The 18,636-nt window shown below is 39.1% G+C and overlaps 1 protein-coding gene across 1 annotated transcript in view; it reads left to right on the top strand.

Moving 5' to 3' along the window:
* Nucleotides 1-18,636, top strand: part of USH2A (usherin) — a gene marked incomplete at both ends in the record, with an annotated part of 783,425 nt that overhangs the window by 209,659 nt on the left and 555,130 nt on the right. The window contains 2 exons of the mRNA XM_082834448.1: nucleotides 107-251; nucleotides 15,001-15,231. Of these exons, the coding sequence (XP_082690574.1) occupies nucleotides 107-251; nucleotides 15,001-15,231 (376 nt within the window). The remainder of the gene's footprint in view (nucleotides 1-106; nucleotides 252-15,000; nucleotides 15,232-18,636) is intronic.

Genomic DNA, 18,636 nt, shown 5'->3' with positions numbered 1-18,636 from the left:
TTGGCAATAATTCCCTCTGTCAGAATTCCTGGAACTTTGCTTGTCAAGCTAATATTTTTCACACTGATTATCTACTATCTGACTTCTAGTTCTTTTTGCTTCACAGGTGTTGTACACTGCTAAATCCCAAGAACTGTCTTATATTGTAAAAGGACTACAACCTTATAGGATATACAACTTTACTATTTCTCTCTGCAATTCAGTTGGTTGTATAACCAGTGCTTCGGGAGGAGGACGGACTTTAGCAGCAGGTAAGCAAGTTCTAAAGGACATGAAAAATACATTGTGTATTTATAAACAAAACACCTACAAAGCTCAATACCTTCTTTAGTTTGGACTTAATATTTGTCTTTTCTGCTTTCTCCTTCTCCCTCACTAGCCCTTATTGCTACTGACCTTGACATAGAAAAAATGACACAGAAAAAGAAACTTAAGAGCCCTGAACATTCCTGAGTTGCAACTGTGTCACCATAAGAAACATAATTAGATGCAGAGTGACTACAGGGCTCCCACCACCCTAAGTCCTAAAGGTGTCCCAACAATTGTTTGAAGTGTTTGGCAGGCTTCTTCTGAGGACTCAGAATACTCCTCCTCTCAATCCTAACTTTTTTTGTGTGGGATTTGGTCTATCCCCTCCTGCCCCATGGAGCTAACAGCAGACATCCAGAAATCACTGGGTTGCCCTGGTGTCATATTTTGCCTTTATTGGATAGGCAGTTGTGTGCTTATTAATCTTTTTATTATGAATGTGAAGCTCCTAAGTACATAAAATTGAAATAACGACTTGTTATCAAGTATAATCTTACCAGGAAATAGTTTGTATAATTTTTTGCTTGCTTCACTTACGACAAATTAGGTTCACACAAACTTGATTACAGGTATTATTAACACCTATATAACCCAATTACTTACCATTTAGGATATTTTCAAATCAGTTTTTCTGTCAGCATCCAACAGGGCTTAGACTCCTGGTGCTCTTTAAGGAAATGTCCAGATGTGAGGAGGTTAAGAGACTCCTAGGCGAATGACAGATAGCATGCAAACATGTTTAGCTATGAAAATACTCCTTAGACCTTCTTCCTTCCTGTCTTCATATACAATTCCATAGTTTTTGTCTTGTTTTATTTTGTTTTCATTCTGGAAAAACTTGTTTGGCTCAAATTATCTTGTATCAATATACAACAAACTTCAAATATAACAAGTAATTTTGTTTCTTCAAATTGTCCACCAATGATGGGGACTTCCCTGGCAGTCCAGTGGTTAAGACTCTGTGCTCCCAATGCAAGGGGCACGGGTTCAGTCCCGGTTGCGGAACTAAGATCCCCACGTGCTGCTGGGGAACTAAGATCCCCACGTGCTGAAAAAAAATTTTTTTTCAATAATGAGAATGACTCCAAAGTTCCAAGTAATTATGTTTTATTATCTCTGACTGAACTCTTTGTGTTTTATTATCTCTGACTGAACTCTTTGCGTTTTTACATATTTAACCTATATACATATTTAACCTACATATTTAACCTATATGTACAAGTATTTATGGAGTACCTAGCTTGAACAAAAAACACCGTGCTCCTATAAGAATATTTATTTATTTTTATATACTATGCTATTAGAGAGTTACAGGGTGTGGATAACAGGGGAAGACTCCCTGTCTCTTTTAGAAAAAATGACATAATTTGGGACTAGAGGATAAAAATTAAAAGAGGTATCTGTCCTGGGGTCTGGAGAAAGTGGAAACAGAAACCACACCAACCAAAGGTTGGCCTGAGATCTAGGGGAGGATAGAGGGACTCCGATGATGTGACCGAGCAGAACTGAAATCACAGCTTCTCAGGGTTGTAAAACATTTCAAAGTCATCTAGGGTGACTGTCTAGCCAATATTAATATATCCTATGCAACATTCCTTCCAAGTGTTTGTCCAGCCTGTGTTTGATCCTTTAGTGGTGGGGGAACTACACCTCTCTGGCAAATCCTACCATGTTTAGAGACCTCTTCGAAACGCAGTTTCAAAGGCGGTACTAATCCAAGATACCTCCCTCTGGTTCCTATCGAACATTCTCCTTCCACTCCCTTGCGCGCTGTCCTCACTCTAATTCACCTTCGTCATGACATCACTTCCAATAACATCTTCAGTAACAATACCCCCAGCCAAGTCTTCTCTCCTCCAGGCTGTGTACTGAGGGACCTCCCAGCTGCACCTCACATGCCCAAGTTTCCAGCACTGTTAGGACAGGCTCTCTCCTTTAGATAGGATCTACTCTGTTTTTTTCATAGACACCAACTAAAAGAACTGAACAGAGACATGCCCGTCTCCAGAGACTAGACAGACCCTGGCCATGGAAAGAGAAAAGCAGGGAAAATGTCTATAGAATGGCATCTTCCCTGCTTAATGGATCAATGATCACATCTGTGTGAATATCATCCTCATTGGTTGCAGTAAGAGTTCCTGGGGCGTGGAACTCACTGCGCCCCAGTGCTATGTGCTCTTCTTCTAGTCACTGGTGAGGAGGCTTAAGGCCACTCCATCCACTGGAAGCTGAGTGGAGCAGAACTCATCTAGGCCCTCTGAGTCCTCTCCCTGCCTCTTTATCCCTGAAACACAGAACTTGGAAACCTCTCATAGTCTCCGAAAGCCATGAGATGTGCAAGTTAATTGACTTTTTCAAATAAGAGTTTATTTGTGTATTTTAGGGGAAAAGGATAAGCCAGAATGCTGCAACTTGAATTTGGGCTCTGCCATCTACTAGCTTTGTGACCTTGAGTAAATTATATGATCTCTGTGCCTTAGTTTTCCAATTTATAAATAAGGATAACCTATTACACGGGGCTCTCCCGAGGAGTAAATACATGTTAAGTATTTAAAGCAGTGCCCAGCACAGAGTAAATCCTCAAAAAAAAATTGTTATTTTTAATCAAGATTTCTATCATAACTGTTTTGTAATACTTTTCCCAGCCACAGTGTAAATGTTATAGAATGTCTAATCGAATGTTATCGAAGTCATGCAATTTATTTTACAACTTTGTTTCCGTAACAGTATTATAACATAGATATAACAGTGGAGAGTCCTAAAACTAAGGATTGAATGGCAAAAGTAAACTGTAGGGGGGCTACCATCGAAAAGCATCATTTTTCAGTTCTGTAAGGAGCATGTTGTTCAGAGCTATGGCATGCATTTCAGGATTTTGATCAAAAACTACACATTTCAAATTTGTTGTTTAAAATGTAGACTTAATAATGTGTCATAACCATATTGTTGCTATGTTTTGCTGTGAGTGCTCAATTCAATCAGCATCTATTAAGGTTACTATTTAAAGCACTGGGTGGAGGGGATTCTAGTAGAATCCATTCAAAGATACCTTAAGGGTGTCTGCATTAAGGTACTGACAAATAACAGGTAGGGTTAACACCTTGGGGGAAAGGATAAAAGAAAGCTACGGGAACGGAGAATACCGGGATAGATAGCTTTGATTTAGGAGACTGGGAAATTAGCTCTGGTTAAGTGGCACTTGAAATGGACTATAAAGAATTGGTAAAGATTTTTGCAGCTATTATACCATGTGTCACTGTTTGAGGGGCTGTTCCATACGGACATGATGAAAGCTGAGGTTTATAAAGATGTCTCTGTCAGTACAGTGTAGAATAGATTAAAGTGTGGGAAGAGAGACTGGTAGACATTCCAAGGGGGCCATGAGAAAGTAAATCAGATAAATAGAAGGAAAGATTAAAAGAAAGGAATAGGAGCTTCCCTGGTGGCGCAGTGGTTGAGGGTCCGCCTGCCGATGCAGGGGACGCGGGTTCGTGCCCCGGTCTGGGAAGATCCTCATGCCGCGGAGCGGCTGGGCCCGTGAGCCATGGCCGCTGAGCCTGCGCATCCGGAGCCTGTGCTCCGCAACGGGAGAGGCCACAACAGTGAGAGGCCCGTGAACCGCAAAAAAAAAAAAAAAAAAGAAAAAAGAAAGGAATAGAGTAGATCAAGGAAGGGAAATCCACAGGTTAAGAAGAGAGAGAAATTGAAGATGACAGTAAATATCCTAGACAGTGGTGATGCCACTAAATCTAATGCGAAAGACGAAGAAAGAACATATGGGAGAAACAAAACCATGAGTTTCAGTTTGATTATCTGATGGAAACACACCATGGCAATTATAACCAGCCAACAGCAGAAAATGCAAATCTGGAGCTTAAGAAGGATGTGGGTTTTATAGTCACCTGCATGTAGAAGGAGGCGAAACTATGGATGATAATGTATTAGTGAAGGCAGCGAAGATACAAAATAAAAGTTTACATCTCAGTGAATGCTCACATTTTAGGAGGAATAAAGGGAACAGAGACATGGTCAGAGTTAGAAAAAGAACGTAGAAAAAGCAGTATCCAAAAACTCAAGGGGAGAGAGAATTCTAGAAGGAGAATGTTGTCAGTAGGGTCACATGCTGTAGGGAAAGTAGGAAAAATGTAAACTGCAAGGAACGTGGGGTCACTGATAACTCTCTGGGCAGCACTCTGATGAACATGGTTAGAGCAGAAGCTGGAAGGTAAAAAATTAAACAGTTGCAGGAGAAGATGGGATAGTAAATTTTAAATGTGTAGTTTTTTGTCCTTTGCCAAAATGTTCCTTCTACTCAAATTCCATTAAAAAAAGAACATATTAACTTTGTTCACATGTGAAATCCTTTCTTTTCTGAAGGAAAAATTATTTTAGCATTCTTCTGGGAAATTTTTAATTTCTTTATCCCTTAATTTATTTTGTCAGAATTCTCTGACTCTTCATCTGCCAAGCAGGGAATAAAGTCACTTACATGACAAAAGTATAAAAAAAAATTTTTGCTTGCCACTGGATTTATTATAAAATATACCATTTTCAGGGGTGTTTGGATCAGGGAGAATGGACTTGTTTTTATTAGAATACAAAGAAAACCCCAGCAATTACAGATCCAATATCCTTCTTGCCTCCTTTGTTTTTAATAGGTGAATAAGGTTTTTTTTCTAAAATTTTCCTAGGATTAAACCTCTGTGCGTAACTGATAGCTATTAAGTCATAGAAATAAACAGTGAGAAGGTCAATCCTTTTGAATGGTCAACGGGTTTGTTGACCATTGTGGGAAAGGAATAAAAGTTAAGTTGCAGCTATGATTCTTCCTGCTCTGTTTCTTCTAGTAATAAAGTTACAATTTGGAGGGTATATATTACTCCAGTGAATTCTAATGGATTTGTGAGAAATTTAACTCAAGTCTAAATGTAGTTCACGTGAGTGAAGTGTCAGGAATCAGAAGAAGCCAGCGACCATTTAAAAATTTTGAACAGCACCCAAAATTAGAAGTAGTAGTCAACCTTTTTGAAGCACTGAATCACTTAAACATGTTATTTTTCCTTGAATCTCAGTCACAGAAATCAAAAAGATACTTGTAAAGATGTATGTTTCATTAAAAAGCTCGAGCATTATAATTTGCTCTCTTTGAAGTATTTTTTCAATTAGATATTATTAGAATTACACAGTTCGTCCAGAATATTTATTGCTTTACTCCTTTAGTTTTGGTGCCCATGACAAAGTCTGAGAGCTGATGTGAGAGAGGTATTCTCCCAGGAGCGGCTGCATCTCCATTGCAAAATCTTCAGGAAACTGTCATGGGTGGCTTTGGAGTTGCTTCTGGGTATATAAGGGTCATAAACTGATGGACTGGGCACCCTTATACTTTTCTTGAAGATTACCCTTTTAATCTAATAACTTTGTACATTTCCTCCCTTTGTGAATTAAGTACAAATTAAACCTTCCTTCAGAGAAATTCCTTTTGGAGATCCATTCCTGGAGGAAAAATGTCCTATTTCCTTTACCTGTCATAAAATGACCTCTACACTACAAGCTTAGAAGTGCCCATCTCCCATTAAGCAAGTAATTAGTGGTGCATTAAGATTTTTGTCTGAATCCGAAGTAGAATGTATGTTTGCGGCTGGGTTGAAAATACACATTGTTTTGTATGCAGGTACATAAGTCTTTTCATTGTGAATAGGACCCAGAGTGATTAAACAAGCACTCTTAATATGTTAATTTATAATTTTAATTACAACAATCTTGTATATATAGTCATTAGTGAATACTAATATAAATATTTTTCTACCTTTTTATTCATAATGCATAAACCAATCATCCAGTTACTTCTCTGAGGTTGCCTGTTTTTGTTTCATAATACAGTCTTTGTTCTTAGTTATGAATGCATTTTGTTCGTTCCTGTCTTGAATAATCCCTCATTAAGCTAGTCACTTTCTGCTCCATGCTAAAAAGGAAAAATTATCATGCAAATGTGGCATGCCATATTAAAAAGCACATTACCAAACACTTTTGTTGCTGTCCTTCAATTAGTTTCCCTTCTTTGAATTTAATTCCATTTGTTGTTAAACTACCGACTTGATGTATGGACTCATGAATCTCAGGCTGCTGCCAGGAAAGTGGGGAAAAAAAAAATCAAAGCCTCTTCGAAGAGCTGCAGAGGCGAGCTGAAATGAATTTGCTTCACCTTTGACAGGAGCACTTGAACAGCAGTGAAATCCTCTGCGGATTCAACTTGGCTAATTATCCAATTATTTATTTCAAGAATAAAGGCACTGTTTTACAATTAGAGCAGTGTAAGTCAATCTGAGAAATTTGGTAATGACAGATGACTTAAGTCACTTCTAAGATAAACAGTGTCTGTGCACACTTGTCTCACCCAGTCTTCTCAGGCAGCAGTTCTCACGTCTTAGCATCAGGGAAGTCCTGAGTACGCGGAAGGGTTGGTTTTGTTTGTTTTGCTCTTTCGACAACAGAAATTATTTTGCCCTTCTAACCACCGTGTCAAATTTCCATGGCTCTCAGGCAATGTTGAAGTTGTATTTCTCTTGATTAAAAGCTTTTGGTTCAAAGCAATACTTTTTAATTGCCTAATGATATAAGTCAGTTCTTAGGAAAGAACCGCACATTTAGGAGTTCATTTGCAATATAACTGAAAAATTCATTGCATGGCAGTAAAACCATTTACTGTTAATTACAAGGAGAAGAATTTGCTGTAGCATGCTCACAGATTGCCATGAATCATGCAGCACTCCTAGAGATTTATAACAGATGTGTAAGTGGGATGAATTAGCAGGGTTTAATAACAGAGACACAAATCATGCAGACTTCAAGGAGCTTTAATTGATATACTAGAATGTGACGGGCATGAATCACTCAGCCATTCAACAGCACAGTAACATATGGTCAGCTCAATATGCTGCATCTGAAATCGGTTGGTGAGTCGTTGGTTGTCCCATATGGTGGAAGCAATATATTTTTCATGATTCAAAAAAATACATCCTTGTTTTTAAGGAAATATGATGGCAAAGCGTGTTTGTTATTGAACTTGAATGCCAAACTGGGGTTTTTTTATAATGATTTTGACATGGCAGCTTCCCCAAATATAGAGCGGCTACTACTTGTAATACCAGATCGTAGGAGACATTATGAGAACCAGACTGGTGCTTGTTGGCAGGCTTGATCCACAGCAAAGTCTACAGAAGAGCTCAGCTGACGAGAGCTGCAATTGTTAGGGAAATCCTTCAGACTCCTGATAAAGCCAAGCAAATGAAAAGGATGATGTCAGTTTCATAGAAGTTCAGGAATGCCCAGATTTGCAAAGAGAATAGAGTGAACTGAAAGAGAGACCCTTACTTAGCAGGGTAGGAAAGTGGCTGTGACAGCACCATGACCCCAGTTGTAACAATTGGACACAACATTTTAAAAAGCAACCTCTTAATTAAAGGTTCAGTCCTTCAGGAGCATTCTCAAAGAAATCATGGCGGACCAGCACATCAGCGGTAGCACCAATCCCATGTTATTCCTGAAGGATTATTTCAGTGTAGGAAAACAGGTAATCCTGGTGCAGACCAACAGCTGGTAGCACGCAACATCTTTGTATGGAAACTGGAATCTGGCGGCTTTCGACCAAGCTTTTGTAGCATTAGTAAACCTGACAGACTTGAAAAAGGAATAGTGCAGCCTTAGAACTGTGGCAGCCAGAATTTAATGTCAACAATTAAAATTTATTTTGCTCCTTACCTACTGTTTATTACTGTTTGTATACACAACAGACCTTACTAATACAGAGATGCACTATTAGATGGAATTACCATCTGTTCAGAGTGAAATGCTGGCATCTGTCTTCGATGCTAAAACTAAAATATTATTTCTAACAAAACAAAATTAACTGCTTTTCACTCACCCACTTTAATGTTGAATGTGTGATGCACCCAAGGTAAAGGCTTGTTCATACACTGTGTAATGACCTCTGTTGCCAGGTCTGTATTTAGATATGTGGCTTTCACGGGGCCTCTGTTCACCTTTTGTCATGGCAGAAATCACACTTTTTAAAGCACCGTTTTAGTTTTCCGATGTATTAACTATAGTAAGGCATTAAAACAACACAATTAAAATGTGTAAGGATTGAACTAGAAAGACTATTGTGTGCAAAATATTTTGATAGATGTGCCCTAAATAAATGCAAGGGGAAAAAAATTAAATAGACAAAAATTCATCTGAACAGAGTTGCCATACACCCACAGCTTTGGGAAAAAATAAACTGTTATCTTCTCTGTTGGACTATTTCTAATTTTCTCCTACACTGACATATAGGAAAGATTTATATTCAGCATGCCCTCCTTTATTTTAAGCCTAAGTATCCTATGAAAAAAGATCTCTAACTTGTAGAAGTTAGAGAATTTGGAGTATCGAGGACAATGGTAGTTTCCACACTGATGTCGGATCCATGATGCTACTTTCTGAGAAGCCCGACTTCAGCTCTATATATCACAAAATAATAAATTTTGTCACACCAACGTTTAATGCATGTACACAGTGCATTAACTGTAACTGTAGTACATTTATTTGTGCTAGAGGAGACTTGAAAATGATTAAAAAATCAATACTTTTCTGTCAGAGAAGCAAGTGTTACTATGCATTTAAGTAGTTAATTGCATAAGCCCCATAAAAGCTTCAAGTTTGGGTAGCAAGGATGCCATAATTACAGTCCAAGCAACTACCTTTTATTGACAGGGGACTTTAGGGAACAGTACGTGTTGTCATCGCTGCTGCCATATGTACAGTTCAGAAATCATGGATCCTCACACTGTTTATGTGTTGGACGTGAGATGCGTGCAAATTATTGATGATCACCTGCATGACAGCTGGTTAAGGTAGTGTTTATTCATCGAGGAGGTGATTCCCCCTAAATTCTCTAAAAGCACTGCTTTCTGGCCTTGTTTATATCATAGAACACACAGAAAAATCACAACATGTATCTGCCGTGCTGAGGTAAAGAACAAGATGGCTCAGAGCTGTGGGAGATAAGCTGGCTGGCTTCCTGGAGGGCTGAGGGGATCTATGTATCCAGCACCCCTTCTTGGTTTACTATGGAGAGGAGCTGCTTGAAAATGTTCAAGCAGGATTTTGAAACTGGAAGAGACCCTAGGCACAGTCGGGTCTGTTGTGCTCTTCAATAAATGAGGTGTTACCCAGCAATTCTACCCCTGGGTTCATATCTGGAAAAAATGAAAACACTAATTTGAAAAGATCCATTCACCCCAATGTTCATAGCAGCATTATTACAGTTGCCAAGATATGGAAGCAACCGAAGTGTCCATCAGCAGATGAATGGGTAAAGAAGACATGGTGTATATATATACACAATGGAATATTACTCAGCCATAAAAAAGAATGCAATTTGGCCATTTGCAACAACATGGATAGACTTGGAAGGTATTTCCTAAGTGAAATAAGACAGGCAGTATGATATCACTTGTATGTGGAATCTAAAAATTGCAACGAACTAGTGAATGTAACAACAACAACAAAAAAGAAGCAACCTCACAGCTATAGAGAACAAACTAGTGGTTACCAGTGGGGAGAGGGAAGGGGGGAGGGGCAATATGGGGTAAGGGTTTAAGAGGTACAAACTATTATGTATAAAATAAGCTACAAGGATATATTGTACAGCACAGGGAATATAGCCAATATCTTATAGTAACTGTAACTGGAGCATAACCTCTAAAAATGGTGAACCACTCTATTGTACACCTGTAATTTATATAATATTGTACACCAACTATACTTCAATAAAAAATTTTTTTCCAAAAATGTAAATGAATGAGTGAGATACTGAAGAACAGAGAGGCCAAATAATGGATTAGCCAATGTTCTATAAGTAGGGTCCTAAAGAAGCAGTCTAGAACCTAAGTTTTCTCCTTTCCAGATCAGTTCCACTATATATCCTCTCTCTTGAAGGGGACTAGTAAACAAAGAAGAAAATGGGAAAATTGATGTTGTTCTTTCCTCAGTCAGAGAATAGATAGTCAACAAGAAAGCACTGAGAAGTCTCTGAGAGTCTGAGGGGAGAATCCTCTCCTCTTCTGGACGCTGAATGGAGAGCACTTGCCAACTGGGAAATCATGGCTACGTGAGCCCGGATTTTACGTTTGAGTCCTAGTTCCACGGCCCTTTCACAGGTGTTCGGGCCTAACAGCATTTGGCAAATCGCATTTCCTGTGACAGTTTGCATCTCTGAGACAAAGTCAGGATCATTTTCCACTGACAAGATGCCTGAGGATGTCTCATATTAGTCTTTCCCCCCTCACACCCCTGAAATGAGGAATCGCTGTGTGTTCCTAGATTGCTGTCTTCCTAATAGTTGATGATGCTTTACAATATTGACACAGCCATGCAGTCTTCATAGACAACAAACTCTTCCTTGAGAACAGATTTGATTTTAAAGACCTGTCAGCAAGCACTTCTGCTCATTTAGTCTTCAGTTCTTATCCTAAGATGGTCAAACTCCACACTACGTAAATTTTGCAAGTGTAAACTTATGCATTATGATATGCTATTAATCAGATTATAAAGTAATAAATGCTGCATAAAGAAGAATGTATATGACACAGTGTTGTATAAAAGAATGCTTGTAAATAGGAGAGACTAGAAATTGGATCACAGAGCTAATGCAAAAAACTACAAGAGCGCCGTAATTTTATTCCAAGTGGAAACAGACTTTGTATGTTGCTAGTCTTTGAATCTAAAAGCCTAAGTATCTTACGAAGATCCATTTTATACTTTATGCTTATAAGAGGATTTTCTAAGTAAACACAGATTCTAAATGTGGATGAATTGAATCATTTTATAATATGTAATTCGAAAGATGCTTTATTGGCTAGTAAAAATAGTGCCCTGTATTGGAATAGAAGTTTGCTTTGTAAAACCTAACGCAATTATATTGTTTTTAAAAGCAGTTATTTTCAAAGTGTTCCACTGAAAATTTATCCTCATGTTGGATGGGAAAACTGAGGCATATAGGTTTGAAGTGATTTTTGTAAAATCATACAGAATTGGATAAAAAGTGAAAATTATATCTCTAGGAGTCTGCAGAGACTTTCGCATTATTCCATATTGTCTCTCTCTCTTTTTTTTTTTAGAAGATGTTGCGGGTAGGAGTTTATTAATTAATTTTTGCTGTGTTGCATCTTTGTTTCTGTGCGAGGGCTTTCTCTAGTTGTGGCAAGCGGGGGCCACTCTTTATCGCGGTGCACGGGCCTCTCACTACCGCGGCCTCTCTTGTTGCGGAGCACAGGCTCCAGATGCGCAGGCTCAGTAGTTGTGGCGCACGGGTTTAGTCGCTCCGCGGCATGTGGGATCCTCCCAGACCAGGGCTCGAACCCGTGTCCCTTGCATTAGCAGGCAGATTCTCAACCACTGCGCCACCAGGGAAGCCCCGTATTGTCTCTTAATTTACTGTCTTGTGATGAACAAATGTATACCTGTAATCCCTTCATTTTGATGATCTGAGCCATAATCTTTAATTCACCTGTCTCTTAGTGAGTCTGTGTTTGTGTGTATGTGTTTAATAGTTCAGGAGTATCTGTTTTTCTTATCATTATTCTACTTGTGAACGTGTATGAGACCAGTCTCATTTAATTGATTGAAAGTTCCCCTCTGGTCTTAGGGGAGTTCTGAAGATAGTGACTGAGTAGGTACTCACCCTTTCAAGTGGGCTGGGTTGACTCACAAGTGAAACCGTAACAGACCAGCTGAGAGTTGCTTTTTGTTTTTTTTTAAGCAAGTGAATAAAATGCACACACACACACATATATATACGCTAGTTCCACTCGTTCTCTGTGGTTGACTTCCTAAGAATGGTGTAATTGCTCAGCAGAGCAATTCCCCTGCGAATCTAGAAGCACTCCACGACTTGTTAGGCTTTAAATAGTCAACATTAATTTTAGTGGATTCTCAATGCATGTGTCCTCGTTGATTATAATCATTGTGTCACATTTTAAAACTTGCGTGCTCTCAGGGCTTCCCTGGTGGCGCAGTGGTTGAGAGTCCGCCTGCCGATGCAGGGGACGCGGGTTCGTGCCCCGGTCCGGGAGGATCCCACATGCCGCGGAGCGGCTGGGCCCGTGAGCCATGGCCGCTGAGCCTGCGCGTCCGGAGCCTGTGCTCCGCAACGGGAGAGGCCACAAGAGTGAGAGGCCCGCATACCGCAAATAAAAATTGCGTGCTCTCACTTTTAGTAGACGTTCAATCAAACAGAACAAATAAACAAGCAAACCTACTGAGTTGCTGGAATTCCTTCGATTTTGTTTTGTTTGACAAAATGAACTTATACTCCTGGCTAAGAAGTGGTTTTCGATGATGCATCCATGGGGAAAGGATTCTGAATACAGTGGTGGCACAAATTTTCATTATCCCCATCCAGATGGGTGATTGGAGTAAAGTGAGAGAGTACTAGATGTCAAACAAATGCGACCTTGAGAAAGTAGCTGCTTTTAAATAAGAATAAATTTGTTTTCTACACCTGTGACTTCATTTCTGTTTTGTAAACAAGTTCATCTGTGTCATTTTTTAAGATTCCACATACAAGCGCTATCATATGATATGTGGATATCACTGGAATAGCTGGTATTCTTCAAACTAAAAAGTTCAAGTCTTTGTGTGCCAGATCACTAGGGAATCTTAAGTGGAATACAGGAAAGTAACAGAAAAGCTCAAAATTCCTATTGTCTGCTCCCAAGTAGAAAATTTTAAACAAATGAAAAAAATATAATCGGTCCTCCATTACTTGCTTCTCTGACCCCAAGACTCAGAAATCTTCGGCAGTCCTCCTTCCCCAGTTAAGCTAATAGCCAATGATGGCTTCCTGAAATTTTACAAAGATGGAACTCCAAACTCTGGAGATGAGCTTAGTGGGAGAAGAAGTGTCTGCATGGCTTAGCTTTTTATTTTGTTTTGGATTATTCTGAAGAGGGATCATAGCTTGTAGAATGAAATCTTTGAGAACCCAGCATTTAGCTAATTTTTGGTAAAGAATACTAAAGGAAATCATGCATAAAATTTACAGATCCGTATATATAAGAATAAAAATATCCCATGGCTCACACTGGCGGAAGATGAACAGAATTGTTAATTATCTTTCTAAGTTGATGAACTTTTTACTCACTGCCCTCTCTTCTTTACTAAAAATGAAAATAGAATCACGATGAATTGTTTCTCTTTGGAAAGCTGGCCAAGCTTTCTAGAAAGTAACAAATGGTCATTGTTCGAAGCTGATTTAAGGTGAATTGCCTTTCTTGGTTTAAGAATGTTAGTTTTTGTATTCGCACCGTTTTATCTTACATGGACTGAAACAGGCAAAAACTTTGTGTCTGCACAAGGCTGTGTTAACACAGGTGTAAGTTAAGCTCCACAGCCTTAGTCTGGGTCCTCAATAAATAGACTTGGCGATTATGACATGTGTTCCTTTCTTCATTTTCACCCCTCAAACCCAGCTGACACACTTCGAGTGGATATGAATCTCATCCTACAAACCCAACTGCTTAAGAAAATGAAAATCGAAACAGGTCTTCATTTTCAACAACTCAGTTGTTAATCTGATCTGTTTCCGGTAGGTTTTAGGGGAAGTCTCAGAGCTGTCACTCCTGGGGTTTCCCAGGAGGCTCCAAAGAAATGCCAGTGTCCCTGGACGTCAAGGCGCGCCGTGGCCCCAGTGTGCGTGTGAGCCCTGGGCCCTCACTGCCCAAGGCTCAGGCCACTGCTGGGAGTGCTGTGGTCACTCCAGGGCCCCCGAGGCTGCCTGAGTCTGTTGTGCCTGGACAGGAGTTTGCAAACCGCTGAGATCACAGGCTCATTCCTTCCTGTGGATGCTTTGGCTTTCAGAGTGGTGTTTGTTTTTTTGTTTGTTTTAATTTAGACCAGTAGCTAAGCTTTAAAAATCCGAAAATTACACATAAAATGATTTTTTTCTTTTAGGTAACAAAATAAAAGATTTGATAACATTGGGTTGTCATTCCTGAATCATCCGTGGGTTGGCACGAATTAGTGACTGTTCACCCCCGTCCTGCTCACCGGTTTTTCTCAAACCCCACTTTCTCTTGTCTCCCTAACAAGCCCATTTCAACCATTTCTTTTTCCTGCTTGGCCTCTGTGAATTGCAGCCCTGACTCAATACCATGTTAAGACAAGGGACTCTGCCCTTTGTGATCAGTAGCCACTAGCTTGGTAGTCACCGGCTGCGGGATTCACAAGGGATCTTGTAGCTCCTGGGTAGGGCAGGGGTATTCTCTAGAAAATGGAGAAGCCATGAGCCATTAGAGACCAACTGGCACAGAAGCTAGAGCAGTGAAGCATCTGCTTGGTAAAGAGAATCTGGGTGGTGCTCCAACAGACTATAATATGTAGTATCTGTCAGCTCGCAAGAAAGAATAGAGAAATTATCTGTAAGAAAAAAACTTGTTTAATGATAAAAGTGTATTCAACATTCAAAATTTTGTTTAGTCACATTTAATATTAACTCTGTTTTCAGTTCCTAGACCATAGAAATACTGGAGGCCATAATTGATTTGATTTTGAGTGTAATGTACACAGGTGCATGTGAACATATGTGTGCATATCTGTGTCTAGAGATAGGAGCCAAATGCTTGAACGTAACAAGGGTTTTCTAATATTTAGCACCAGCCCAACTGAGGCCACCTCTGGTTGAAGGAATCAACAGTACAACCATCCATCTGAGGTGGCAGGCACCTGAAGAACAGAATGGACCCTCTCCTACATATCAGCTGGAAAGGAGACAGGCAGCTCTACCAGCTCCAAGGGCCACAATGATGAAAGGAACTCGTTTCACAGGAAATGGATATTATAAATTTCCCAGCTCCACTCACCCATTCAATACAGACTTTACCGGTAAGTGTGCTTGATATCACTTTCTTTACGAGGCACTAAGCCCTGGGGTATTTTTAATGCTTTTGATATGTCTTTACAATGAATTTTTACTACACCTGTTTATAGAGATACTAATGTAGCCCTTTTATAACTTTAGCTTGATTGTGTCGACATATTTATCTCTTCAGTATTCTGAAAAAAAAAAGTGGGTTAAGTGGAGGAAAGAAAAGAAAAAATATATATATATAATAGATGTGAAAAGGCAGTGGTGTTTTTTATTTTTTTTTTCTTCTGCCCACACTGCGTGGTGTGTGGGGTCTTAGTTCCCAACTGGGGATCGAACTCGTGCCCCATGCAGTGGAAACACAGAGTCTGAACCACTGGACCACAAGGGAATTCCCTGAAAAGGCAGTCTTATTAGATCAAAGTATGTTCTGGAAATGACTCTTGGACGCTATTTACCAGAATGTGTCGGAGTATTCCTCACTTCCTTTGTGGAAAAGAGTTCTGTGGGCAAATGAGTTTGAGAAATGCCCCCATGCTATTGGAGATTCTCAGTATACATCAGCTTATCCAGTCTCTGCAAAGAATTGTAAGAAAGCTATTTAACTGTTTAACTATTCCTAACACTTATTTGATGTAGCTCTTTTCTTTTTAAAGTGTTAAAAGCTGTTAATACCCCATGTTCTATGGAGAGCATTATGGGAAGAAGTAATTTCAGGGAAAGCATACCTTCTGTGGGTCAGGAGTAGAGTAAGGCAAACGAGGCACAAAATTTAAAGGCGCCCAAAACTCAGTGATCCATGTAAATGATATTTTAATACAATATTTTTAAAATAAAAATCAATGCAAAAAAATCCCCAGTAAAATACAAAAATTTTAAATAAAGACAGGATCCAGTCCTCACTGTGTGAGCCAACCTCACACGTCTCACTCAATTTCTGGTCTGACTGGTATTACAGTATTCTGGAAGTCCAGTTATCTCTATGAATTACAGTTTTTAAAAGCACTCTTTCACTACAGACGTAGAAAACTCTCATTATTCATGATACACAGTTTATTTCCCATTAAAATTTTTTTAAAGTATATAATATGTGTTACTCTGTAAACTCATAATGATATTAATTTAATCCATGAGAAAGTCATTTTGGAGCAAATAGCTAGTCTTTCCAATGCTGTGTACGTTGAGGACAATGAAATGGAATTTGAACTGTAAAACGTAGCTCACATATTTTATTTTTACTTAAAATGGTAAATAGTTTGCTTTTAAGTGAGGCTGGCTGCTGATGTATATTTGTAATGAATCATGATTATGTTCTAGCTGTGATATATTAAGATTAATGCACGCTTAACCACTGGACTAGTATATCCAACTCCTCACTGAGTATTAGAAATTCAACCATTGAGCTCCCCTAAAACGCTCGACTTCTACTTAATATTCGTAAAAGTCAAAGAAAGGGAAGAAAAGGAAACATAAGTATCTGGGAAAGAACCTATGGAAAAAAAGTCAAAGGCTTTTTCTCAAATGGAACTAGAACTGACTTCCTGGTCCAACATTTGGCTTGTGATGTGTTTCTTCGAGGAAACAGCCTTCGTTTCCATTCATCTGGGTCTCGCTGCGGCAGGCATGTCAGCTCGGATTTGCTGGCTAGCCAGCAGACAGGTTTTTGATGGGATCACCTACTGTTGTTGCTGTGAAAGATAGAGTGGCCCGTCGGCTGTTAATAAGTTTAGTCGTCTGCGCTGTCTCCCTAGCCGGCCTCAGACTCCGAGGTGCAAGGGCTAGGGGCAGATGCAGGGTCTGGGAAGTTTTCCAAATTCCTCTTTAAGAAAGTTAGGCCGTAAACACTGGCCTCCCTAAGCAGGATCCTTCTGTCTATAACAAAGCCTCCAGCTGCACAGAAAATGTGTTTGGAGTCCACAGCATTTGAAGGACAAGACAGGGAGATCACAGTTTGGGCTTGAACGACTCCCTAGAGCTTTGGCGATTCCTGGAGAATAAGCAGTTCTTCTGCATTCAGGCATGTTCTGGGGCCTCGCTACCTCCTTTTTATGAGAAGCTTGGCTTGCTTTCGAGTCTCTCTTAACTGTTAAAGTAACCAGGTCTCCATCAAGTTATTGCTTTGACCCCTTGGCTCACCTGGCAGATTCGGCTGGATACTTTTATTGAGGCAGGTTATGGTTTAACGAAATTTCCCCAATTAATGAACCGGGACAAGTTTACAAAACCAACTCAATCAATAGCTTTCCTTCAACTTGGATCTTCTTATGTAGAAAGGTAAATGTATTATTAGCATCATGCACTTGTTTTACTTGTAAATTCTTTCATCCAATCCCTCTGCAGCATTAGAAGGTAGATATTTGTCCCCTCATGGAACATGAGGAAGTGAGGTTCCAATAACTGGCTCCCACATGGTGCCACAGCTACCGAATTTTGAAGGTGAAATGTGAATTTGGAAGCTTCTGGTTCAAAAGCTGGTGCTTTGCCACAGAGCGGGAGGGATAATTCTGTGGACAGTAGCTTGGAAGTTGTGGAATAATAAGTATCTAAAAGTAATAAATGAGGATGGAAGATGAAATAATGATCACCCAAATAAACCTTACTCAACACTGCTAAACCTTTTGGATTTGTCTTTCGGTTTTTTGGCTTTTCAGGTAGCAAACAGAAATAGTATTGGCATTATTTGTTACTTGCATCTCCAAAGACATCTGGGGATAAGAAATTTTTTTCCCGTAGCAATTAATTCTAGAGTGTGCCTAAAGCTAGATTTTTAACATCAAACAAAATTATTTTAAGTGGGCTGAAGTGCTGTGTGTCAAACAGTGCTTTCAACTCACGTTCCTATAAATTTCATGCAGTTTTTATATTCTAAGGCAAATTTAATGAGCAAATCCTGATCATCTCTAAGATGATGAATTATATTTAAAAAGTGAATAATTATAAGAAGACCTAAGATATCTTTTATTTTGATTCATTTCAGAATCTCAAACTCTAACTAAAAATGATTCCTGAAATACGAATGGAGATATCAAATGACTCAAAAACAAATATACAGTGATGTGTATTATTATACATATTTTATGTAAGGAAAAAATGTGAGAGTTCACCCATCAATGACAGGATTTGTAAATACATTCATTCCATGGTCATAGCAATACGTTGAAAGTCTAGGTATAAACTATCTCATTATTACAGTTCAAGAAAGGAATCTCATATAACTCCCCCCTCTTCCACATTTGCTTTAAATATGTTACCTCATATGATAGAATGAAAACAATTCAAACATATGAATATATGTCTGTGTTGCTTACTGTATAAATCAATAAGCTTAGTATTATAAATGAACTCTGTCAAAATCTACTTTGGGGCCGAAAAATGAACCAGATGAATCTTTTGTAGGATCTACGTTTGATCGCTTTTCCTTT

Source organism: Leucopleurus acutus (assembly GCF_964270905.1).
Source record: "Leucopleurus acutus genome assembly, chromosome: 2".
NCBI classification, from domain to species: domain Eukaryota; kingdom Metazoa; phylum Chordata; class Mammalia; order Artiodactyla; family Delphinidae; genus Leucopleurus; species Leucopleurus acutus.
The sequence above is the reverse complement of the archived record's forward strand: the minus strand, read 5'-3'. Positions and strand labels throughout refer to the sequence as shown.